This window comes from Salvelinus sp. IW2-2015, linkage group LG25 (genome assembly GCF_002910315.2).
Source record: "Salvelinus sp. IW2-2015 linkage group LG25, ASM291031v2, whole genome shotgun sequence".
Lineage (NCBI taxonomy): Eukaryota > Metazoa > Chordata > Actinopteri > Salmoniformes > Salmonidae > Salvelinus > Salvelinus sp. IW2-2015.
The window spans coordinates 17,956,347-17,982,250 of record NC_036865.1 but is presented as its reverse complement, the minus strand read 5'-3'; the positions used below and the strand labels follow the sequence as shown (position 1 = coordinate 17,982,250).

Here is a 25,904-nt window from a genome sequence, read left to right as displayed (position 1 = left end):
AGCGTTGCAGTTCTTGACACACTCAAACAGGTGCGCCTGGCACCTAGTACCATACCCTGTTCAAAGGCACTTAAATATTTTGTATTGCCCATTCACCCTCTGAATGGGACACATACATTATCCATGTCTCAATTCTCTTAAGGCTTAAAAATCATTCTTTAACCTTTCGCCTCCCCTTCATCTACACTGATTGAAGTGGATTTAAGAAGAGACATCAATAAGGGATCATAACTTTCACCTGGATTTACCTGGTCAGTGTCAATGAAAGAACAGCTGTCCTATTGTTTTGTACACTCAGTGTATACATAGGCGTCATGACACTTTTCATGCATCTTTCATTGCCCTTTTTGAGTGTTGCAGTATCCTTCCCAGCGATACATCTCAAAAGTAAATAGTTCATGTAAAACTAGATTTTTCTATAGAATGGCCTGCTACTATAGTGAGAAAAAAACGTGTCACATATCAGTTTGCAAACAATGTAAAAAAAAAATATTGAGTTAATAAAGCCGATTTCTTGAGTAAGGCAGCTCCAAAATGCAGGTGTTTCAGCCTAGATCAGTACTTTCTCTAGTGGAGGGGCAGCCAGTGTAAATGCAGAGCATGGGGTTTGGTAATGTTCTCTAGTTGCGCCATGATTGGCTCAGGGTTCTGTCACTCATGGGGACACTATGTCACCACAAAATCTACAGGGAGAGCTCGAAAATTTAAGCCCCTTGGATTCTGCCATAGAGTTATATTAGAAGTACCCATCCAAGAAGTGTGAAGGTCATTGGCCACAGATAAAATGATGTCAACTCACTATCTACAGTAGCTTTGATCGGACTGATCATGTCAAAATCATACTTTCAAAATCTTAGTCATCATCATTAATCAAGTTGACAATCTACTGGCAAATCCTTTTCAATCTTTGTCAAATGAAGAGAAATTAGAGATAAAACGTCTCGGTGCTCATGGACCATTGGACAGAAACATTACACAACAAGTCGGAAATTGCAAATTCAACCATGAATGGTTTGGAAGGAAGCAGTGGCTAACTGCAAGCATCTCAAAGAAATCACTATTTTGCTTCCCCTGCCTGCTATTCAGTGGAGAGGGTGTGTGGTTCAAGTCTGGGTTTAAGGGCTTAAAACATCTGTCTGAAAGGGTTTGAAAACATGAGAATTGTCACGCCCTGACCTTGGAGATCTTTTTATGTCTCTATTTTGGTTGGTCAGTGGTGAGTTTGGGTGGGCATTCTATGTCTGGTGTTCTATGTTGTTCTATGTTTTGTGTTTCTATGTGTTTGGCCTGGTATGGTTCCCAATCAGAGGCAGCTGTCTATCGTTGTCTCTGATTGAGAATTATACTTAGGTAGCCTGTTCCCACCTGTGTTTGTGGGTAGTTGTTTTCTGTTTTCTGTATTGCACCTTGCAGAACTGTTCGTTTGTCGTTTTGTTGTTTTGTTCAAGTGTTTCGTATTTATTAAAAGTAATATGGACACTTACCACGCTGCACCTTGGTCCTCTTCTCCTTCTCCCGACGACGTTCGTTACAAGAATTGTGCATCACATATAGACAACGCTGTTAAACTGGGATTACTGGAGAAATCAAACATTGTGGCTCAGCTAGAAATATAGACGAGCCATCGACCTTCACAACCAACAAACGGAGGAGAATAGGTACGTGCTTGCCCGAATTATAGCATGCATTCAATTGTGTGGCAATTGTTAGACAGCACTGCGAGGCCATGACGAGTCGGCCGATTCCTTGAACCCAGACGTTTTCAGGTGTATTTTTGAGACCATGCGTGAAATCTATTTTTAAGGGTACGTCAAGCACGATCCATAACAAACTTTTGGATTGTATGTATATGAAGTGTACAGAAAAGCTATAGCTAAGGAGGTGTCTGACTCCTTTTGCGTCTGCACAGGCAGACAAGACCACTGACATCTCCTGTAAATCACAGATGGTAATAGTGCTGCGCTACATGGTTGCCAGACAACAGTGTGTGTGAGAGGTTTTTGTAGAGGTGAAGGACAAAACTGGTGTTGGCCTCTCCAAAACCATCAAACAAGTCCTAGCGCCACTGAATGTCAAGGAGAAGCTTCCTGCACAAACCTACGACAGGGCAGCGGTGATGAGTAGTAATGTACGTGCTGTCCAAACCCTACTGAAGGATTCCTTTCCGACCGCCGAACTCCAGTGTGCTACCAATCTATGGCCTGTGGGCAAACAGGAGAATTGAAAAGGGAGCTGTTAACTGTCTATCGAAATCCTGAGCTGCACACTGGAAAGACAGCACATTCTTTATTGAAATCACTCTATGAAAACAACCTGCAGGAGGCCTTGTCTGATACGGTCTCTCTTCTCAAAATCATCATCAACCACTCCGATGATAACCGCCGAGTCAGATAGAAACTTTCCCCCCTTAAAATAATAAAAACCACACGCAACTCCATGGGCCAGAAAAGGTTAAACGCTATCAATCCAGCATGACTTCATCCAGAGAATGCAAGACTTTGATGACAAAGTAATTGAGAATTTTGCCCACAAGAAGGACCGCCGTGCCAACTTCCTGTTCAAGTGAGCACAGCAAAACAATGGTGAGTCCATAAATATGTCTAGTATGCTGCTGCATAAGTGATGTAATATGCCAGGGAGATGTGTATACTGTAGCTAAGAAAGTAATACTAAGTGTATGTTGTGTAGTAAGCAGTTAGTAGCCCATGTGCCTCACCCTAAGAATGTGGTCCCTTTCCCCCCTTCGAATTTAGCCTACTGTTCTGACTTGGTGGTGCACATGTAGCCTTTAGAGAAATCTCATCTTCGAATATTGTAACAGCTTTCATTGTCTGCTTACGTGCCCCCATTAATTTAGCCTACTGTTCCGACTTGGTTGAGCACTTCTAGCCTATAGCCAGTTTTAGATTTTTTTTTATCATTGAATATTGTAACAGCTTTCATTGTCTGCTTATGTGCCCCTATTGTCAGATCTTTCATTGTCTGCCTATGTGCCTCTGTTAATTTAGCCTACTGTTTGGACTTGGTGTACAGGGAGAATACTGTAAGAACAGCCCATATACTGAATTATGTCGCTATCCATTTCAAAAGTGCTGAACGAATAGGCACATAGCCTACTGACTTGGTAGTGCACATGTAGCATATAGTCTGTTTTAGAGAAATGTCATCGTCGAATATTGTAAGAGCTTTCATTGGCTGCTTATGTGCCCCCGCTATTTATCCCACTGTTCTGTCTTGGTGTACTGGAGAATACTGTAAGAACGGCCCATGTTCTAAATTATGTCGCTGTCCATATAAAAAGTGCTGAACAAATAGGCAGCATACAGGCTACATCCGTCTCAGCTCACTCATGTCTTAATCGAAATTACGGCATGCCTCTTAACCGCTAATCGTCATGAACTCAGCAAAAAAAGAAACGTCCCTTTTCAGAACCCTGTCTTTCAAAGATCATTCGTAACAATCAAAATAACTTCCCTGATCTCTATTTTAAAGGGTCTAAACACTGTTTCCCATGCTTGTTCAATGAACCATAAACAATTAATGAACATGCACCTGTGGAACGGTCGTTAAGACACTAACAGCTTACAGACGGTAGGCAATTAACCTTTATAGAGTCACAAACCCGGATCCGGGATCCCCCCCATCAAAAAAGCTGACTAGCATAGCCTAGCCTAAAGCGACAGGGATATCATATAATCAAATGTTCATGAAATCACAAGTCCAAGACACCAAATGAAAGATACAGNAATGAACATGCACCTGTGGAACGGTCGTTAAGACACTAACAGCTTACAGACGGTAGGCAATTAAGGTCAGTTATGAAAACTTAGGACACTAAAGAGGCCTTTCTACTGACTCTGAAAACACCAAAAGAAAGATTCCCAGGGTCCCTGCTCATCTGCGTGAACGTGCCTTAGGCATGCTGCAAGGAGGCATGAGGACTGCAGATGTCCGTACTGTGAGACGCCTAAGACAGCGCTACAGGGAGACAGGATGGACAGCTGATCGTCCTCGCAGTGGCAGATCACGTGTAACAGCACCTGCATAGGATCGGTACATCCGAACATCACACCTGCGGGACAGGTACAGGATGGCAACAACTGCCCGAGTTACACCAGGAATGCACAATCCCTCCATCAGTGCTCAGACTGTCCGCAATAGGCTGAGAGAGGCTGGACTGAGGGCTTGTAGGCCTGTTGTAAGGCAGGTCCTCACCAGACATCACCGGCAACAATGTCGCCTATGGGCACAAAACCACCGTCGCTGGACCAGACAGGACTGGCAAAAAGTGCTCTTCTCTGACGAGTCGCGGTTTTGTCTCAGCAGGGGTGATGGTCAGATTCGTGTTTATCGTCAAAGGAATGAGCGTTACACCGAGGCCTGTACTCTGGAGCGGGATCGATTTGGAGGTGGAGGGTCCGTCATGGTCTGGGGCGGTGTGTCACAGCATCATCGGACTGAGCCTGTTGTCATTGCAGGCAATCTCAACGCTGTGCGTTACAGAGATGACATCCTCCTCCCTCATGTGGTACCCTTCCTGCAGGCTCATCCTGACATGACCCTCCAGCATGACAAGGCCACCAGCCATACTGCTCCTTCTGTGCGTGATTTTAGTGTCAGTGTTCTGCCATGGCCATCGAAGAGCCCGGATCTCAATCCCATTGAGCATGTCTGGGACCTGTTGGATCGGAGGGTGAGGGCTAGGGCCATTCCCCCCAGAAATGTCCGGGAACTTGCAGGTGCCTTGATGGAAGAGTGGGGTAACATCTCACAGCAAGAACTGGCAAATCTGGTGCAGTCCATGAGGAGGAGATGCACTGCAGTACTTAATGCAGCTGGTGGCCACACCAGATACTGACTGTTACTTTTGATTTTGACCTCCCCCTTTGTTCAAGGACACATTATTCCATTTCTGTTAGTCACATGTCTGTGGAACTTGTTCAGTTTATGTCTCAGTTGTTGAATCTATCTTGTTATGTTCACACAAATATTTACACATGTTAAGTTTGCTGAAAATGTATGCAGTTGACAGTGAGAGGACGTTTCTTTTTTTGCTGAGTTTATATGCCATATTTTGTACATCTGCATTGTTATATTGCTTATATAGGTCTATCTCATTAGTATCTTATTAATCATTTTAGAATTTTGCATTTAATTGTTTTTCTTACTTTGTGTGTTATAATTAGCTCAGGTGCTTTTCTCCACAAGGAGGGTGGTAAGTTACAGACCCAACAACATTATATTATAGTATCCCCTTCTCGTAACCATGTTTGCCAGTGACGGTCTCTTCCAATTGAAATACTTTTGTTCAACAAACAGTTCAGTAACAGACCCATGTAATTCCAGTTCATATTGCGGTTGTTTTGTTTGTGCAATGCTCTGTCAGTGCTTCTGTATATTGTCTATAAAAGTGGATCCTTGTGATTGTATTGTCCTTCCTTTTTAGATCACATAGGCCTAATAAAATACTTCAAATGGCAGTCTAACCTCTGAGTCTGGGTCTCTCGCTCTCTCTCTCTTTCTCTCTCTGTGGTGACTTAAAAGAGAGTAAAGTTAAGGCCTCAACATCTTGCTGAATTTATCTGAACTAATATCTATCTGAATTTCTGTCGCTGTCCATTTCAAAATTGCTGAACAGGTAGGCCTACCTCATCGCAGCTCGTTTGCTTGAACTTGCTTATACTTAAGAGCTACGTATTATTTATATAAGAACAAACATTTTGAATTTACTGAACATAAATGTTAAAATGTTTGTGTATGGTACAAAAGTCAAAATGTCGACATTCATTATTATTGAAGGAGAATGCGGTTCTTATCTAGTTACTGTACACAAATCCACAAGGAGTCAGTAGAAATCATATTTATTTAAGCAAGTCAGCAATAAGCTCCACTCTCGGGACAGCTTTATGTAGACCCTAAAAGTTTGTGGGCACCGTTTGTCACCATTAAAGTGCATTTAATGTACTGTTTAGAGGTGTGTAGTGGCTTCGCTGGCATGCATCTATAAAAAAAAATGTTTGCCCCCACCAAGATTGACATGCTAAAATCGCCACTGGTCGGGTCACACAAAAAGTTACATATTGCAACATTTAACTACTCACATACTTAAAAAATATACGTAGATACTTGTAAAATAAATATGTATAAAGCACCTTACAACCACTACAATCCAACTCATATTACAACAGCATTCCATTTCAGAGTCTTTTCAGTTTTATGAGTTGAAAAACAAAAAAATATATATGGCAAATAGAAATCAAAACTGGATGGTCTTCAGAGATAGATGGGAGGGGTTGAGGGTAGCTGAAGGATGGAACTAAAAACGATTGTAAAATATACTGTGTCCATAAAATGTATATAGTATGAATAAGCTGAAAGTAGAAGCCTAAGTGTTGTTGTGCATTAGTTTAATCCAATTAGGGAAGGATGGTAGGGTTAGGGGAAAATAATAAACAAAAATATATTTTTTTAATATGTATGGGGGATTGGAAATTATGCAGACAATTACATTGATGGAAGCCACAGTCTATCTGCAATATTAAAGCTAAACTACCCCCAAAATAAAATACTAAATTAAACACTCTAATCCAACTCATATTACAACAGCATTCAATTTCAGAGACTTTTCACTTTCATGAAAACATGAATTGAATGTTTTAGCTTTATTTGTTTGATCCACTACTGAAGAAAAGGTGCAGCTGATGCAAGCTAGCATGCAATGAGGTGTGACATGTTCAACAATTGTGGTTATACACAAGCTGCATTTTCACAAAAGTAAACATGTTTAATAGAGACAATCAGACAATGAATTAACTCAATTACTTCCTCTCTTTCTCAGAATCATATTGTCAACTTGATGGTAAGAACATGATCTACATTTTATTCTCCAGACGTGTACAGAAATTCACGGTCATCACTCCCATTGCTGCCATTTCTTTTTGCTATTTGTTTAATTTAAAGAGCATGATCGATTAGAACATACTATAAATGTCAACCTTTGAGATATTCTTCGTTTTCATTATTGACGAAAAATGTAATCAGTCCACATACCTGCATGCACATTTTGACAGCTGTAATGATCTTAATGACATGCTGCTAATGTTTTAATGTCTGATTATTTTATTTATCATGTATACTGTGTATCATATTACTGTGAAGCCAAAGGTCCATTTCCACACTGTTTGAACAATCATGTTTTGGTAACACTTTACTTGACACCCAGTGTCATAACACGTTATAACACGATCATAACCATGCCATAATATGTCATAACAGCTGGCATAACTTGTCATAACCTGTCATAATATGGTCATAACGCTGTCAGGGCCCATATATTTACACCTGTTGTGACGTACACTACATTCCTAAAAGCATATGGACACCTGCTCGTCGAACATCTCATTCCAAAATCATGGGCGTTAATATGGAGTTGGACCCCCTTTGCTGCTATAACAGCCTCCACTCTTCTGGGAAGGCTTTCCACTAGATGTTGGAACATTGCTGCTGGGACTTGCTGCCTTTCAGCCACAAGAGCATTAGTAAGGTCGGGCACTGATTTTGGGCGATTAGGCCTGGCTCGCAGTCGGCGTTCCAATTAATCTCGAAGGTGTTCGATGGGGTTGACGTCAGCGATCTGTGCAGTCATGTTCTTCCACACCGATCTCGACAAACCATTTCTGTATGTACCTTGCTTTGTGCATGGGTGCATTGTCATGCTGAAACAGGAAAGGGCCTTCCCCAAACTGTTGCCACAAAGTTGGAAGCACAGAATTGTCTAGACATTGTATGCTGTAGCATTTAGATTTCCCTTTACTGGAACTAAGGGGCCGAGCCCGAACCATGAAAAACATTCCCAGACCATTATTCCTCTTCCACCAAACTTTACAGTTGGCACTAGGCATGGGGGCAGGTAGCATTCTCCTGGCATCCTCCCAACCCAGATTTGTCCTTTGGACTGCCAGATGATGAAGCTTGGTTCATCACTCCAGAGAACGTATTTCCACTGCTCCAGACTCCAATGGCGGCAAGCCTTACACTACTCCAGCCAACGCTTGGCATTGCACATTGTGATCTTAGGCTTGTGTGCAGCTGATCGGCCATGAAAACCCATTTCATGAAGCTCCAGACGAACAGTTCTTATGCTGAAGTTGCTTCCAGAGACAGTTTGGAACTCGATAGTGAGTGTTGCAACCGAGGATAGACAATTTTAATGCTCTACGTGCTTCAGCACTTGGCGGTCCCGTTCTGTGAGCTTGTGTGGCCTACCACGTTGTGGCTGAGCCGTTGTTGCTAATAGACGTTTCCACTTCACAATAACAGCACTTACACTTGACCGGGGCAGTTTTAGCAGGGAAGAAATTTGACGAACTGACTTGGTGGAAAGGTTGCATCCTATGATGGTGCCACGTTGGAAGTCACTGAGCTCTTCAGTACGGGCTATTCTACTGCCAATGTTTGTCTATGGAGATTGCGTTGCTGTGTGCTCGATTTTATACACCTGTCAGCAATGGGAGTGGCTGAAATAGCCAAATCCACATACTTTTGTATATATAGTGTATATTTCGTTATTTTATGCCTGGACATGACTACTATATGTATTCAAATGTGTTTTTTCCCTGACAAAGTTTCCTTTTGTTTGAAAGTTTGTTTCTTAAATCTTTTGTTGTTTTTGTAATGAATTGTTTACAGTCATTTGTTTCCCTCATATTTTTATAACTTGTAGAAAATACACTTTATGACACTGTCATGAAGCATTATGACCATCCTGTGTCACTTTACTTGGACTAAGAAAATACACTTTATGACACTGTCAAGAAGCGCTATGACCATCATAATCATATAAGCCAGATAGCCCTATCACGTACAGTGGCTTGCAAAAGTATTCATCCCCTTGGCATTTTTCCTATTTTGTTGCCTTACAACATGGAATTAAAATAGATTTTTTGGGGGGGTTGTATCATTTGATTTACACAACATGCCTACCACTTTGAAGATACAAAAATATTTTTTGTTGTGAAACAAACAAGAAATAAGAAGAAAAAAGAGAACTTACGCGTGCATAACTATTCACCCCCCTAAGTCAATACTTTGTAGAGCCACCTTTTGCAGCAATTACAGCTGCAAGTCTCTTGGGGTATGTCTCTATAAGCTAGCCACTGCCATTTTTCAAGGCAAAACTGCTCTAGCTCCTTCAAGTTCGATGGGTTCCGCTGGTGTACAGCAATCTTTAAGTCATACCACAGATTCTCAATTGGATTGAGGTCTGGGCTTTGACTAGGCCATTCCAAGACATTTAAATGTTTCCCCTGAAACCCCCTGAGTGTTGCTTTAGCAGTATGCTTAGGGTCATTGTCCTGCTGGAAGGTGAACCTCCGTCCCAGTCTCAAATCTCTGGAAGACAGAAATAAGTTTCCCTCAAGAATTCCCCTGTATTTAGCACCATACATCATTCCTTCAATTCTGACCAGTTTCCCAGTCCCTGCTGATGAAAAACATGGTGTTCTCGGGGTGATGAGAGGTGTTGGGTTTGCGCCAGACATTTTCCTTGATGGCCAAAAAGCTCTGCGCGTTGGGGTAGCTGCATATCTGACATCAATGTGTGTGCAATTACAATGACAATTTAATATGGTCAATATAAAAAATATATATAACATAACCATACTGTTGACACATAGGCTATGGTGTAATGGATTGTTTTGCCTTGTGTGTTAGATTTTGGGGATTTTGACACTCTTATGTAGGTGTCATAATCAGCCATAAAATAACGCAATACATGTCACAACAGGTCTAAATATATGTTTCATGACAGTGTTATGAGCATATTATAACAGGTTATGTCAGCTGTTATGACATATTATGACATGGTTATGATGCTGGGTGTCAAGAAAAGTGTTACCCATGGTTTCATATTGTATTCTATGGCTTAGTGACTCAATTCAGACTCTGATTATCTCTTATGTTCCAGTATGTGGCACCACTCCACTCATCATTGTTTATCTGTGTTTAAGTGTGTGGGACCACTTCATTCAACAACAAAATAGTGGGGGGTGAGGATGCCCCTGCCGGAAGTTGGCCCTGGCAGGCTAGCGTACACCAATTTGGCGGCCATTTTTGTGGTGGGTCCCTCATCAACAAGGAGTGGGTGATGTCTGCAGCCCACTGCTTTTCTGGGTGAGTTAGCATGAGATACAGGGGACGTAAAGGTTGTAGCTCAAGGAATATGTCAAACTCTCTGTAATGCAGCTGAGTGCAACTCTTACTTGAAATAAGTTTCTGCAAAATCAACTTTAGTTTAATGAGATTATTATATTTTGTCAAATTCTCATATGATGCAAAAAATATATAATCTTCCTGTTCCAACAAAGCTCAAGCCCAAATGATTGGAACATCATCTTAGGTCGACAGAACCAGGAGGGCAGTAACCCCAACGAAGTGTCCAGAACTGTTGCTCAGATCGTCTTACATCCAGTTTACGACAGTGACACCAGTGACAACGACATTGCTCTACTCAGACTCACCTCACCAGTCACCTTCACAAAATATATCAGACCCGTCTGTCTGGCAGCAAGTGACAGTTTTTACCACAATGGCACTGATAGCTGGGTCACTGGCTGGGGCAAAATCAACGAAGGAAGTGAGGAGACCTTTCCATGGAGATGTCAATGACATATTGTGTTGTGAGAAATAGCAGTACATTGCAGACCAAAAACATAATTTTTCCAATGAAAATGGAATGTTCATAATGAGTCTGTCTCTCATCCTCTCCCTCAGAATTCCTCCCCTCCCCTCAGGCTCTGCAGGAAGTGGAGGTTCCAGTTGTGGGTAATAGACAGTGTAACTGCCTCAATAGGGTCGGCTCAGTCACAGACAACATGCTTTGTGCTGGGGTACTGACAGGGGGCAAGGACTCATGTCAGGTAGAGTCCATGCTAACCCATTTCATTATTGCCCTGTTCCTAAACTGTTCTTTGTTTTTTAATGGATTGGAAGACTTACCTTGCTCCATCATTTCAGGGTGACTCTGGAGGTCCAATGGTGACTAAACAGAACTCTGTCTGGATCCAGTCTGGGGTTGTTAGTTGGGGTTTTGGCTGCGCTCGGCCCAATCTCCCTGGGGTGTACACCAGAGTGTCTCGCTACCAGCCCTGGATCAACTCCAAGATCACTACCGACAAGCCAGGCTTTGTCCAGTTTACCTCCAGTGGGGTAGATACTGACAGCAGTTACACCTGTCCTGGCCTACCACCTCCTGCTACAACTGTCCAGCCATCTACTGGTCCTGCTACAAACGTACCAACTAAACAACAGCTAAAAACAACAACAACTAAAGCACCAGATATCGCTGTCATTTCAACTGAAAAAGAAGGTGAGTTTTTCATTACATTTTAGGTTCAGCACCGACAAGCTAGGCTTTGTCCAGTTTACCTCCTGTGGGTTAGATGCTGACAGTAGTTATACCTGTCCTGGCTTGCCACCAACCATGATCCCAACTGGAAGTACAGCCACCACTGCTGTACCTCTATGGCTACACTCTTGGATAAAGGTTCCAAAAGGGTTATTCGGCTGTCCCCATAGAAGAACGCTTTTGGGTTCCAGGTAGAACCCTCTGTGGAAAGGGTTCTACATGAAACCCAAAAGTGTTCTACCTGGAACCATAAGAGTTCTACATGGAACCAAATGGCTGTCCTCTTATGGGGACAGCCAATAAACCCTTTTAGATTCTAGATAGCACCTTTTTGTCTAAGAGTGTGGTGTCTTAACTTGTATTTTTTATTTGCTGAGCTGTGAAAGAATACGACACTACTTTGTATCATTACTTACCGTTTTCTTCTTTCCCTTTCAGGGCGAGTATGTGGCCGTGCTCCTATGAGTCCCTGTCTAGGGAGCAAAAGTTATTATGTTGCAGAGGAAACCTGGCCCTGGATGGTCAGTCTACACAGAAATGGGATCCATATTTGCAGTGGCACTCTAATTACGGAGGAATTTGTCCTTAGTGCTGCCCAATGCTTCCCTGGGTAAATGAATCTTGCACTCAGCTTTACAGAGAACAGTTGGACTTTCTATGAACCCATAACTAAACTCAGCAAAAAAAAGAAACATCCCTTTTTCAGGACCCTGTCTTTCAAAGATAATTTGTAAAAATCCAAATAACCTCACAGATCTTCATTGTAAAGGGTTTAGACACTGTTTCCCATGCTTGTTCAATGAACCATAAACAATTAATGAACATGCACCTATGGAATGGTCGTTAAGACAATAACAGCTTACAGACGGTAGGATATTAAGGTCACAGTTATGAAAACTTAGGACACTAAAGAGGCCTTTCTACTGACTCTGAAAAACCCGCAAAGAAAGATGCCCAGGGGCCCTGCTCATCTGCGTGAACGTGCCTTAGGCATGCTGCAAGGAGGCATGAGGACTGCAGATGTGACCAGGGCAATAAATTGCAATGTCCGTACTGTGAGACGCTTAAGACAGAGCTACAGGGAGACAGGACGGACAGCTGATCGTCCTCACAGTGGCAGACCATGTGTATCAACACGTGCACAGGATCGGTACATCCGAACATCACACCTATGGGACAGGTACAGGATGGCAACAACTGCCCGAGTTACACCAGGAATGCACAATCCCTCCATCAGTGCTCAGACTGTCCGCAATAGGCTGAAAAAGGCTGGACTGAGGGCTTGTAGGCTTGTTGTAAGGCAGGTCCTCACCAGACATCATTGGCAACAACGTCGCCTATGGGCACAAACCCACCGTTGCTGGACCAGACAGGACTGGCAAAAAGTGCTCTTCTCTGACGAGTCGCGGTTTTGTCTCAGCAGGGGTGATGGTCAGATTCGTGTTTATCGTCAAAGGAATGAGCGTTACACCGAGGCCTGTACTCTGGAGCGGGATCGATTTGGAGGTGGAGGGTCCGTCATGGTCTGGGGCGGTGTGTCACAGCATCATCGGACTGAGCCTGTTGTCATTGCAGGCAATCTCAACGCTGTGCGTTACAGAGATGACATCCTCCCCCCTCATGTGGTACCTTTCCTGCAGGCTCATCCTGACATGACCCTCCAGCATGACAAGGCCACCAGCCATACTGCTCATTCTGTGCGTGATTTCCTGCAAGACAGGAATGTCAGTGTTCTGCCATGGCCATCGAAGAGCCCGGATCTCAATCCCATTGAGCATGTCTGGGACCTGTTGGATCGGAGGGTGACGGCTAGGGCCATTCCCCCCAGAAATGTCCGGGAACTTGCAGGTGCCTTGATGGAAGAGTGGGGTAACATCTCACAGCAAGAACTGGCAAATCTGGTGCAGTCCATGAGGAGGAGATGCACTGCAGTACTTAATGCAGCTGGTGGCCACACCAGATACTGACTGTTACTTTTGATTTTGACCTCCCCCTTTGTTCAAGGACACATTATTCCATTTCTGTTAGTCACATGTCTGTGGAACTTGTTCAGTTTGTGTCTCAGTTGTTGAATCTTGTTATGTTCATACAAATATTTACACATGTTAAGTTCGCTGAAAATAAACGCAGTTGACAGTGAGAGGATGTTTATTTTTTGCTGAGTTTATAACGCATTTTAAACAAACATAATTAGTCATAATCCAGTCATATTGCAGTATATGTGTACATGCATTGTAATCAACATTGAGTAGAAAGATTGGCGAGTAAAATCTATTTTTAAATGCTTTTCGAAGACCATATCTGCTTTTCTGTTCCTGTAGTTCACATCTAAATCCCGACGAGTGGACTGTGTTTCTGGGAGAGCAACAGCAGAAAGGATCTGATGTCTTTGAGGCTTCATTGGGCATCGTGAAAATCACCCTGACCAACCTCACTGGGACCAACATTGCGCTGCTGCAGCTGGAGAACTTCGTAAACTTCAGCAGCTGCCTTCAGCCTATATGTGTAGACCTGAGCAACGATGGAAGTTTCCCACCTGGGACTCGGTGCTGGGTGACAGGCTGGGGAAACCACGACAAAGGCAGGGGTAAGAAACTGTGTTTGTTGGCAAGATGCTGGAAGGCCATTCAGTGTTCAAGTAATGGATACACATGATTCAATCATTCATAATTTCTTTAGGGAAAATGAGATGATGAAATCAGTTAAGTTTTGTTCACCGTATTATTAGGACATTTCATTATTATTAGTACATTCCTTGTTAGTTTATTCTACCACAGGCATGTGGTGGAATATTTCTGTGCATGTCATTTTAGTTAAATTATAGATACCAGTTGACCATGCGTATCAGCTGATGTTTTTAACCCAACTAAATGAATCACTATCCTAGTGAATGGCACCACTGGGACGGGTCTACGGGAGCAGCAGGCTAACGTGAGTAGCTGTGGCAACATCTCCTCCACTGAGAACATCTGCACTGCAGCGTTGAACCTAGAACAGGTAACAAGGGCTACAGCAAGGGCTACTTTACTTAAAGCATCCAGGTATAATGCATTATAATACAGTTATAATGCATTGTAAGACTTGTCATGTACAATCTCTTTATAATGTCTTATAAACATCTCTTAATGATCGGGACAAAATAACAGTCAGTTTGAGAGTTGTGAATTGAATGCATAGAGAGCCATTGCATACTGTATAGTCCATGTTATAAGGCATTATAAAGGCTCATACATGCTTATAACAAGTCATAAAGAATTACACTTGGATGCTTTAAGTGTTACCCATACATTTTAATTTTTGTTTCTTCAAAATTGTATGTATGGCGGAGAGTGCTAGGCATTGCTGTTTAGTGTAGGTCAGAAGTATTCTCTCTGTTTAAGTGATTCTCATTAATATCCAATTCTATTAATTTCTGCTTTGTTTTCTCTACAGGGAGATGTAGGTGGTCCCCTGATGTGTAAGTCTGGCCTGGCATGGTTCCAGGCTGGAGTGATAACAATGAATAAGGATGAAAATGATACCAATTTGCGAGCGACCGAGATGCATGTTTTTCCCAAAACTTCCAGATTCGTGTCCTTTTTTAATAAGATGATCAGAGCCTCGCCCACCCCGGAAACAACCACTGTACCTAACAACACAGGAAATGCAGCCCCCAGCTCCCTCTCTCTTTCACTCTTATTTTATTTTTTTCTCCCCATTCTCGCCATGGTCTTGCTGTCAGGCTGGTAGTTCATCAATCTCTCTTTTTGTCAGTGTCTATAAAATATATCACTTTATGCACCAGAACCAGGGTAATGAAATTTGAGGATTAAATTTGTGGTTCCAAAGAAAGAAATTGTAGCAATTCGACAAATGCGTGAATGTCAGGAATAATCATACAATGAAACTAATGAAGATAACACTTTATGTAAAACATTGTTATAACTAATTGGTGGAATCTTTTATGTGAAATAATGTTTTTCAAGCAAATAACTGTTTAATTGGTACTTATTTATAAACTACCTATAACCCCTTTATAAAGTACTGTATACTTCAATGTAAAGTTCCAGTGAATGATGACATGTTTAACATATCAGTTTTACGGCTGTAATGTACACAAACAAAATAGGTTGGCATATATTCTGTTTATTAAGTAATGTTGTCTGTTAAATATAATAATTGTATACTGTAAAGAAAATGAAAATAAATACTTATCATGAATGCATAAATATGAAGGTGTTTTGCTTTTTAGGTACTTTGTTTATTTTATTGAAATATCTACATGTATATTCAGGTTTGGTATGTTTCAATAAACTAAACTAACTCATGACATTTTCTTTAAGCTATTTTAAGCTTCACTGCAAATGTATCTCTTATCCTTGTGCTACTTGGAAACCAACGATCATGGTTACTATTCCCTCCAAAAAACAGAATAAATCTAATCTTCCAGCTGGCAAGCTTTATGAAGTTATCTAGTTTCTGTGTCTATTCATTGTAAAGAACAACAAAACAAACAATTACTTTGTAGCACAATGTCTCTGCCATACAACTACCAACATTTTTATAAGAATTTTTTTTATTATATAAAAGCTGCAAGAATCCTGAAGCAATTCTAATGAGTTACTTCACTGTTAAACACTAATTGTAATGTTCATGTAAATTATTGGCTACTGGTTGCAGTAAATATACAGAAAATATACAATAATGTACTATTTTAACATCTGGATTAAGATGCTATTGCTGTAAAATGACACTTGGGACTCAACTTCACCTGGGATTTGAATTTACAATCTCATGATTTGTGGGTATGATAGAGATTGGCCACAGATTTATTGGGATGATACATTTCAGCACTTTGCTAAAGGTTCCCAGTACATTACTGGCTACTGGTGTTGCAGAAAAAATACAGCATCTACAATTGACTGTATTTTTTCAGATGAAGTAGGGTGGTATTGCTGTAAAATGACTAAGGTATGCTGCTGTAATCTGATTACAGTGAAATCTTCTAAATTATGATATTTACTGTATTTTTACTGCAACCTCTTGGTTGCCAGCAACCTGAATTCCCTACTACGCTACCAGGTCTCTGGGCATGACATTGGGGGCGGTCAAAGTCAGATTATCTGACAACACCAACATAAAAAAGCAGGGCACAGGGACACGATGTAAAGGAATTTGAACTTGTGACATCTTGACCAGGGGGGTGTTGATGTTTCTGCAGTGCCACCAGGTACATACAGTACATTCGGAAAGTATTCAGACCCCTTGACGTTTTTCACATTTTGTTACGTTACAGCCTTATTCTAAAATGGATTAAATTCTTTTTTCCTATCATCAATTTACACACAATAAACCATAATGACAAGCAAAAACAGGTTTTTAGACATTTCAGCAAATTCATTTATATCACATTTACATAAGCATTCAGACCCTTTACTCTGTACTTTGTTGAAGCACCTTGGGTGTTCTTGGGTACAATGCTCGTCATGATGTGCCTTGGGGGGAGGATCATAGCCCCTCTCTTCCTCTCTCTCTCTCTCCACAGTTTTATGACTTAACGACAGGTCGTAAATATCTGTAAGGGACCCTCTCCCCCTTTGGACATGCAGTATTGAGGGAGAGAGAGAACAAAGCACTAGACTTGGCCAAACTCCTAGTCCCCAAAATGGAAGAATGAAACAATATCTCTACTTTTGAGAATGTGGGAATGGTCCGTGGACACTTAAGGGACAGTTATGATGAGTGTGTTTCATTTGGTGATCTCATGAAGGACAGGAAACACACATAACGGTATCTCTTAAATTGTACATTTCCCAGCTGTCAGGTTTACATCTAAATATTGTGAAACGTATGCGATTAAACATGAAACTATTTGTGAAAAGATGCAATGTGATGTTAACCTTCTAAATGAGAGTATGGATTTTAATCTAAAAATGTATTAGTCAGTGGCCACACCCACGTGAGCATAGACATTACGTTGGCATCATGGAACCGCCCTTTTCTAATGAAAGGTATAAAACCACCCGTGACGAAATGTACACTTCATGCCAAAAGAGACCCACGGTAAACTGGACATCTCGACCACGCAAACCCCGGTGTAAGCTAAGGTTGCAAATGGTTAAACTCTGTGACTATTGATCACTACAGGATAAGAGCAAATCTTCAATGTGTTTTTACTAGTCTGCAGTTAGAAATTACATAAGTCTAGAACGAAAATACAGACAACCGCCGAAGCATCTATTCTATGACAACATTTCTGAATGGTACTCTGAAGTATCCATTCTAACCTATAACCACAAAAGACATTGTGACTTCTGGTAAAGTTAACCAGAGACTCTGATGAACCCTACAGGACAATCAAGGATTACAACAGAGAAGACAACCACGACATACGGGCGTAAATATATAAATTGTAATTATTCTCTAATGAGCGGCCGTTCATGTGCAAAGGATTAGAATTTCAATTAATATAATTATAGACTGTGTGTAGTGAATCCATTTTGTCTTTCCCGCTCTTTCTCAGTCCACACCCCCTTCCCTTTGTCTACCAAGCCATCATATCGGCTTAGCCCTCTAGGGACATTTCTATTTTTGTTAGTAACCAATATCTAGTGTTTGTTTGTTATGTACAGTATTTCTGTGTGATTATTTATTTAGTTAGGAAATAAATAATTAAGTCAATTTTGTAAATTGCTGATTCATTATGGAAACTATGGTTTGTGCAGATAACCAAGAATTTAAGACATTCATATGAGACTGATAGAAGGTAAAGAATAATTAATGACTGATTGATGACTGAAATGTAAGAGCTCTTTAGGTCTCTAAGAGTTCATTCGGAAGACGGAACTCCTTAAATAAACATCTCCGTGGTGCCCCAGGTTAATAATTCAATCACGTAATCAATTAAACGTTAGGTAATCGATTTGATAAACATAACGATGGTCATTATGTCCAACCAAATCTATTTTTGTTTCATCAGACCAGTGGACATTTCTCCAAAAAATACGATTTTTCTCCCCATGTGCAGTTGCAAACTGTAGTCTGGCTTTTTTATGCTGGGTTTAGGGCAATGGTTTCTTCCTTGCTGAGTGGCCTTTCAGGTTATGTCAATATAGGACTCGTTTTACTGTGGATATACAGTAGATACCTTTGTACCTGTTTCCTCCAGCATCTTCACAAGGTCCGTTGCTCGTTGTTCTTGGATTGATTTGCACTTTTCGCACCAAAGTACGTTCATTTCTAGGAGACAGAACGCGTCTCCTTCCTGAGTGGTATGACGGCTGCGTGGTCCCATGGGGTTTATATTGCGTACTATTGTTTGTACAGATGAACGTGATACCGTCAGGCGTTTGGAAATTGCTCCCAATGATGAACCATGCTTGTTGGAGGTCTATAATTTATTTTCTGAGGTCTTGGCTGATTTCTTTTGATTTCCCCATGATGTCAAGCAAAGAGGCACTGAGTTTGAAGGTAGGCCTTGAAATACATCCACAGGTACACCTCCAATTGACTCAAAGTATGTCAATTAGCCTATCAGAAGCTTCTAAAGCCATTAAATAATTTTCTTGAATTTTCCAAGCTGTTTAAAGGCACAGTCAACTTAGTGTATGTAAACTTCTGACCCACTGAAATTGTGATATAGTGAATTATAAGTGAAATAATCTGTCTGTAAACAATTGTTGGAAAAATGACTTGTGTCACGCACAAAGTACATGTCCTAACCGACTTGTCAAAACTATAGTTTGTTAACAAGAAATTTGTGGAGTGGTTGAAAAACGAGTTTTAATGACTCCAACCTAAGAGTATGTAAACTTCCGACTTCAACTGTACATTTGCAAACATTTCAAAGTAACTGTTTTTGCTTTGTCATTATGGGGTATTGTGTGTAGATTGATGAGGGGGAAAAAGCTATTTAACAATTTTAGAATGAGGCTGTAACGTAACAAAATGTGGAAAAGGTCAAGGGGTCTGAATATTTTCCAAATGCACTGTAAGTGCCTTTGAACAGCGTATGGTAGTAGCTGCCAGGCGTACTGGTTAGAGTGTGTCTAGAACTGCAACGCTGCTGGGGTTTTCACAGTCAACCGTTTCCCTTATGTATCAAAAATGGCCCACTACCCAAAGGACAGTGGGCCAATGGCAGGCCATTGGTCGGGAAAAAAAGGTAATTGATGAAATAGGACAAAGGAGGCTGACACAAAAAACAAGAAACTGTGGCAGCTGCTTTGGGCTAAGGAACGAAAACCCTAGACACTGGAGAATTGGAAAAACATTGCCAGGTCTGATGAATCCCTGTTCTTGTCGTATCATGCTGATGGGAGGACTAGGGTATGGAGAAAAACACATGAGTACATGCATCCATCATGCTGTGTTTCAACATTGCAGGCTGGTTCTAGTGGTGTGGTGGTGTGGGTGTGTTTTCATGGCACACAATTGGGACCCTTGATAAAAGTGGAGCAACGTTTGAATGCCAGAGGATATCTGAACCTCATTGCCAATCAGGTGCATCTCTTCATGGCACCAGTTTATCCATCTGTGAATAGTTTTTTTCTTCGAATTGAGGCAGTTTTGAGGGCAAAAGGGGTTGCAGCTCAATATTTGGAAGGTGTTCCTAATGTTTTGTATACTCAGTGTACATTCCCATTCAAGTTGACATTCGACAAGGGTTAGCTACAAATTATGTGAAGATCATTTAAATTAAAACCCAATTTTTTCAAGAAATTATCAAATAGTTTGATAACCTTGTTTGTAAGCTTCCAAATGATATCAAACTTAACTGTTTATCTTTTTCAGTGATGAAGAGATGGATGTCTCATGGTAGGGTTGGGTATGAAACATTGGTTGACTTTGAGCACCTCCTGAATGTTTTTTTTTCAGGTCCAAAAAGTGATGTCTGATCACTTCTACCATGGGCAAACATGTATGGAAAATGTTGTTCAAATCCAAAGGGGTGGAGTCAAAAAGTGATTGAATTCATATGGACCGACCCTACTGTCAGCTGGTTGAAAGCAAGTTATTCTAAAATTCAAAGTAACTTAGTGTGGCCAATCTCTGTCATGCCCACTGACCTGACGCCATAGCAGGAAGGCCAGGTTGCTGACAACAAAGAGATTGGGAGTTCAAATCCCAGGTGAAGCTGGGACCAAATGTGCTCACAGTGAAGAATGATTATTTTCTCAGTGAGATACCCATAAGATTTGCAGTCATCAGAAAGATTTTGTGAAACTACAGTAACTTAAAAACAGCCACAACAATCTTCAGCTAACTTTAGCCACGTTAGTGAACAGTCAATGGAAGTGATGGATTTTTTGTCAAATCACCCTTTACTGCACACATTATGATAGAACCAAGCAAAAAAATGCATAAGTATTTGTTCCCACTTCAAATGGCCTCAAATAAAAATATGTAGAATAATGTGTTGAAAAATATTATTTTAGTGTTATTTTATGGTATGATGCCATATGGAAACACTGTGCAACAACAGTAATACTCTGCAACTACTGTCATAAAAAATGTGTTTTCTAATAGAAATTCAGTGTTTGAATTATAATTGTATTGTTTTATTCTTTCACACTTCATGAAATTATGTTATGTTTTTTTGAGAAAAAATATATAATTCCAGCCATGTTATTTTTACATGATGAATATTATAAATATCATAAATATTAAACATAATTGTTCATGCATATATAAATAAAATTGTTTGGCCGTATATTATCTTTACAAAAAAATTGTTTCAATCATCTTTCTCATGCCAATATTACTTGAAAATTACAGAAAATTATGATTTCACTCTCTTGCATATGACTTCCAGGTCCCTCCTTGAATTGCAGGTTCACTATCGCTCAGTGTTTCTCCTTGGCAACAAACACATTTGATACAAATTCTAGGAAAATGTGATTTAATGTTGAATATCAACTCTTAACTAACCCGAGATTGAGTTTCCCTTTTATATAGAAAAATAAATGATTGTTTTATGAGAACAATTTGTGGAACATTTGAATAACTAGCTCTTAGCTAGCTATGTGCGTGGGAAAAGGAGGAGGTCCGTGTCATGTGACTACGCTGAAGCTCATCATTGGCTACTCTATGCCCCCCCCCATTCTGTAAAAGACAATAAAAAAGACAATTTAGGGAAGCAAGGAGGTAAGAGAAATAGTTTTTATTTTTTCTATTGACTCCTAGCTAGCTGAGTTGGCTAATTAAAAAAAAAAAAAAAATTGTTTACCTTTATTGAACTAGGCAAGTCAGTTAAGAACAAATTCTTATTTTCAATGACAGCCTAGGAACAGTGGGTTAACTGCCTGTTCAGGGGAAGAACGACAGATTCGGGGTTTCAGGGATTTGATCTTGCAACCTTTCGGTTACTAGTCCAACACTCTAACCACTAGGCTACCCTGCCGCTACATATGAGGCTACACAATTACAACAACAACTTCATTCAAAGTATTAAGTAGCAGCCTACCTGTTGGCTCTTGGTCATTGTAGTATGTCCTTCAAATTTTTATTTTTATTCAGTAATTTTAATTCCTTCTTCCATTGATCACCTAGCTAACGTGCTCGCCACAGCACACACAGAGCCAGACGTCAGTGCCGCTTTAATGACTTGTGATTGGCCGACAACCACAACAAGCAACATGTGCCACTCTCATGGAAAGCCTGAGCAGCAGCATAAATGAGACCATTTTCTCTCACTCTCTACTGTAGCGGTAGTGTTCAGGTCCACAGTATATTTAAGCACGGATTCAGCCCATAGCCCTGGTATATTGGCCATATACCACAAATCCATGAGGTGACTTATTGTTATTAGAAACTGGTTACCAACATAATTAGAACAGTAAAAATACATTTTTGTTTGTCATACCCGTGGTATCTGTACGGTCTGATACCAGGGCTTTTAGCCAATCAGCATTCAGGGCTCAAACCACTCGATTTATGATTATAATTACACATACCCGCAATCCATGACAATCAAATTTGGGTCTGCCCGGGGTAATCGGGTTCTGGTGGACCCGTGAAGAACCCTAGTCTACACATGGTAATAAAACGTGTCTCTTATCTTCCCACTGTGTCCTAATTGTGATCAGATTCCCTTATCCCTCCCTGTATGCAAGTTAATCCAACCTACCTTATCCCTCCCTGTATGCAAGTTAATCCAACCTACCTTGTCCCTCCCTGTATGCAAGTTAATCAACCCTACCTTGTCCCTCCCTGTAATGCAAGTTAATCCAACCTAACTTGTCCCTCCCTGTATGCAAGTTAAATCCAACCTCCTGTCCCTCCCTGTATGCAAGTTAATCCAACCTACCTTGTCCCTCCCTGTATGCAAGTTAATCCAACCTACCTTGTCCCTCCCTGTATGCAAGTTAATCAACCTACCTTGTCCCTCCCTGTATGCAAGTTAATCCAACCTACCTTGTCCCTCCCTGTATGCAAGTTAATCCAACCTACCTTGGCCTCCCTGTATGCAAGTTAATCCAACCTACCTTGTCCCTCCCTGTATGCAAGTTAATCCAACCTACCTTGTCCCTCCCTGTATGCAAGTTAATCCAACCTACCTTGGACCTCCCGTTACGACACAAGTTGTTATACTCTCCATCATTACAGACAGATTTTGTTATGCAATGATTTAAGACTGGGCATAATAGGCTACTGTCCCAAAAACCTTAACCTCGACCTGTCCACAGCCGTACAAATAAATATTCAGAGAATCTCTCCCATCGCTAAAAATGTCACCACACGAACAAGCTGAGTATCTGAATGTGTGTACCAATTACAATGAATGCACAGTACAAATAAAAATGACACTTAGGCCCTAATGCACACACTAAAAACAGAAACAGGTTAATTTACAGAATAGGCTTTAAATTGCATCTCTGAATAGCGCTGAATAACACATTTATCCAAACAGGACTGGACAGGGTTGGTCTTGCATTGATGTTTAGATACGTTGTTTTATCAGCTATTTTGGGTGTAGCCGCATGACATTTCTATTTCCCACAGAATCTTAGCCAGCTACAGATGATCCCATATCAGATGTTGCAATAGGTGTCAAAAGAGTCCAAAGAATGAAACCTCTGCACACTTATGGTCAGTGCAAATACAGTGTTGATAGAAAATCTACACCCTTGAACTTTTTTCACATTTTGTTGTGTTACAAAGTGGGATTGAATTAGATTTAAATTGGTCTACTCAAAATACTCCATAATGAACATGAAAAGAACATTTTACAAATGTTTACAAATTAATAAAAATGAAATAACTAAAATATAGTCGTTGCATAAATATTCATCAAGTATTTGTTTAGGCAAGCCAAAAATAGTTCAGAAGTAAAACGTGGCTTAACAAATCACATAATAAGTTACATGGACTCACTACATTTTTGAACGACTACCCCTTCCTCTGTCCCACATACATACATACATACATACATACATACATACATACATACATACATACATACATACATACATACATACATACATACATACATACATACATNACATACATACATACATACATACATACATACATACATACATACATACATACATACATACATACATACATACATACATACATACATACATACATACAGTACTGTAAGTTCCTTCAGTCAAGTATTGAATTTCAAGTACAGATCCAACTACAAAGACCAGGCGGTGTTTTTAAAGCCTCATAAAGATGGGCAGTGATTGGTAGATGGGTAATAATAACAAATCAGACATTAGATATATATTTAAGCATGGTCAAGTTAATCATTGTGCTGGGAATGATGTATTAAACAATCCAGACACATAAAATATGTAGTCGTCCTTCTAAATTGAGCTGCAGGACAAGAAGGAAACTGCTTAGGGATGTCAACATGTGGCCATTGGTGATTTAATAAACCTACAGTGTTCAATGGCTGTGAGGAATTACATTTTTTTAAATGAATTATTAGCCAACGCCAATGGTGACAGCTAGTCTTACTGGGGTTCCGACACATAATAACGAAAAAGACATTACAGACAAAAAATACTTTACAATTTACATATGTTTAAAAACATTAGCATGTAGTGTGTGTGTGTGCGTGTGCACATCTATCAGGTACACATACATGTCAATATATAAACACAACAGGTATTTCCAGCACGTTAATGTCTCTTATAAAATCAAGAAGACACAGTCAGTCTTTCCCCAACTCTCAGACAACAGAGACTGTCATGCATGGTATTCATATCAGCCCTCTGATTACAATGAAAAGCAAGACGTGCCTCTCTTTTCTGGGCCAGCTACAGCTTAACTAGGAATTTCTAGTGCTGCCAATGGTGATTCTAACATGTAATGTCTCAGGGGGATGGATACTTATCTAATCAACATATATTAGTGTTTTCATTTTCATTCATCTTTAAAAATATATATAATTTTTCTTCCACTTTGACATTACAGGGTATTTTGTGTAGATCGTTGACAAAAAAAAAGACAATTAAATCAATTTTAAACCAACTCTGTAAGACAATAAAATGTGAAGAAATCCAAGAGGGGTATAGACTTTCTTAGACACTGTAAATCTGAAATGTCAGAATAAATCTGACATTGTTATTAAAATTGCACACACAAAAAAAGTACCAACTACTGGATGTTATTTGGGAGAAGAAATCAGCTCATCAACAACACTTACCAAATGTGGTCCAGTAACCTGAAACGAGTAAGTACGAGCACTTGAGTAAGACTATTTAGCAGTCTTTGACAGAAATAGCCACTGGATGTGCTACTACAACTCTATAATTATAACCATAGTTACACACAAACAATACTTACGAAAATAGACACCAACCAATAAAAACAGACACAGTAGAATGAATACATTGCCTTGAGCTCCATGTGTGGCTATCACAGAGCAAAGAACAAGAGTGGTAGCAATCTCCATGTTTCACCTTCCCCTTGACGATGCCACATTTACAAAACTGTACAGCTTATATACCCAAAGGCATGCCTTCAAACATCCTTATAGCACCCACAAAGTCCTTGAAAGCTGAATGCGAAAAATCATTTAATGCTCAATGTGTGAGAAATGTACCACCTTGGCTCGTGGCCATAAAGTAGCCAGTTCACATGGTGAACATATTTAATGACTTTCCGCAAACAAAATTAATGTAAATTTGGGCTAAAGAGGGTAAGTAAATTGTTTTAATGATTTTTTTTAATGATATAGAACATATGAAATAATGAATTTTTATGATAGTGACGAACCATTACTTTAGAACAGGCTGATAGAGACTGTGCGCAAAACACAACGCGCGTCAATTTGGCCTACAGAGCAGAAGTGAATTGTTTTAAGATAGCTAGGTGAGACAACCACATTTCAGTCATAGTAAGTACCTTTTTCTTCAATAAAGTAGCAATGAGCATAGTCAATGTTGGTAAGAAGAGACACATTTAGTCAGTGCTTGTAAGAAGAGACAAATTTAGTCAGTGCTTGTAAGAAGAGACAAATTTAGTCCATGCTTGTAAGTGGACAAATATAGTCAATGTTTGT

General features: G+C 40.3%; 1 protein-coding gene across 1 annotated transcript in view; it reads left to right on the top strand.

Annotated features, from left to right (window-relative positions):
* Positions 1-15,840, top strand: part of LOC111952015 (transmembrane protease serine 9) — a 29,524-nt gene extending 13,684 nt beyond the window's left edge. The window contains exons 2-10 of the mRNA XM_023970419.2: positions 6,839-6,859; positions 10,008-10,170; positions 10,365-10,633; positions 10,771-10,916; positions 11,014-11,365; positions 11,843-12,014; positions 13,726-13,991; positions 14,292-14,401; positions 14,837-15,840. Of these exons, the coding sequence (XP_023826187.1) occupies positions 6,839-6,859; positions 10,008-10,170; positions 10,365-10,633; positions 10,771-10,916; positions 11,014-11,365; positions 11,843-12,014; positions 13,726-13,991; positions 14,292-14,401; positions 14,837-15,133 (1,796 nt within the window). The 3' untranslated portion in view covers positions 15,134-15,840. The remainder of the gene's footprint in view (positions 1-6,838; positions 6,860-10,007; positions 10,171-10,364; positions 10,634-10,770; positions 10,917-11,013; positions 11,366-11,842; positions 12,015-13,725; positions 13,992-14,291; positions 14,402-14,836) is intronic.
* The last annotated feature ends 10,064 nt before the right edge of the window (positions 15,841-25,904 follow it).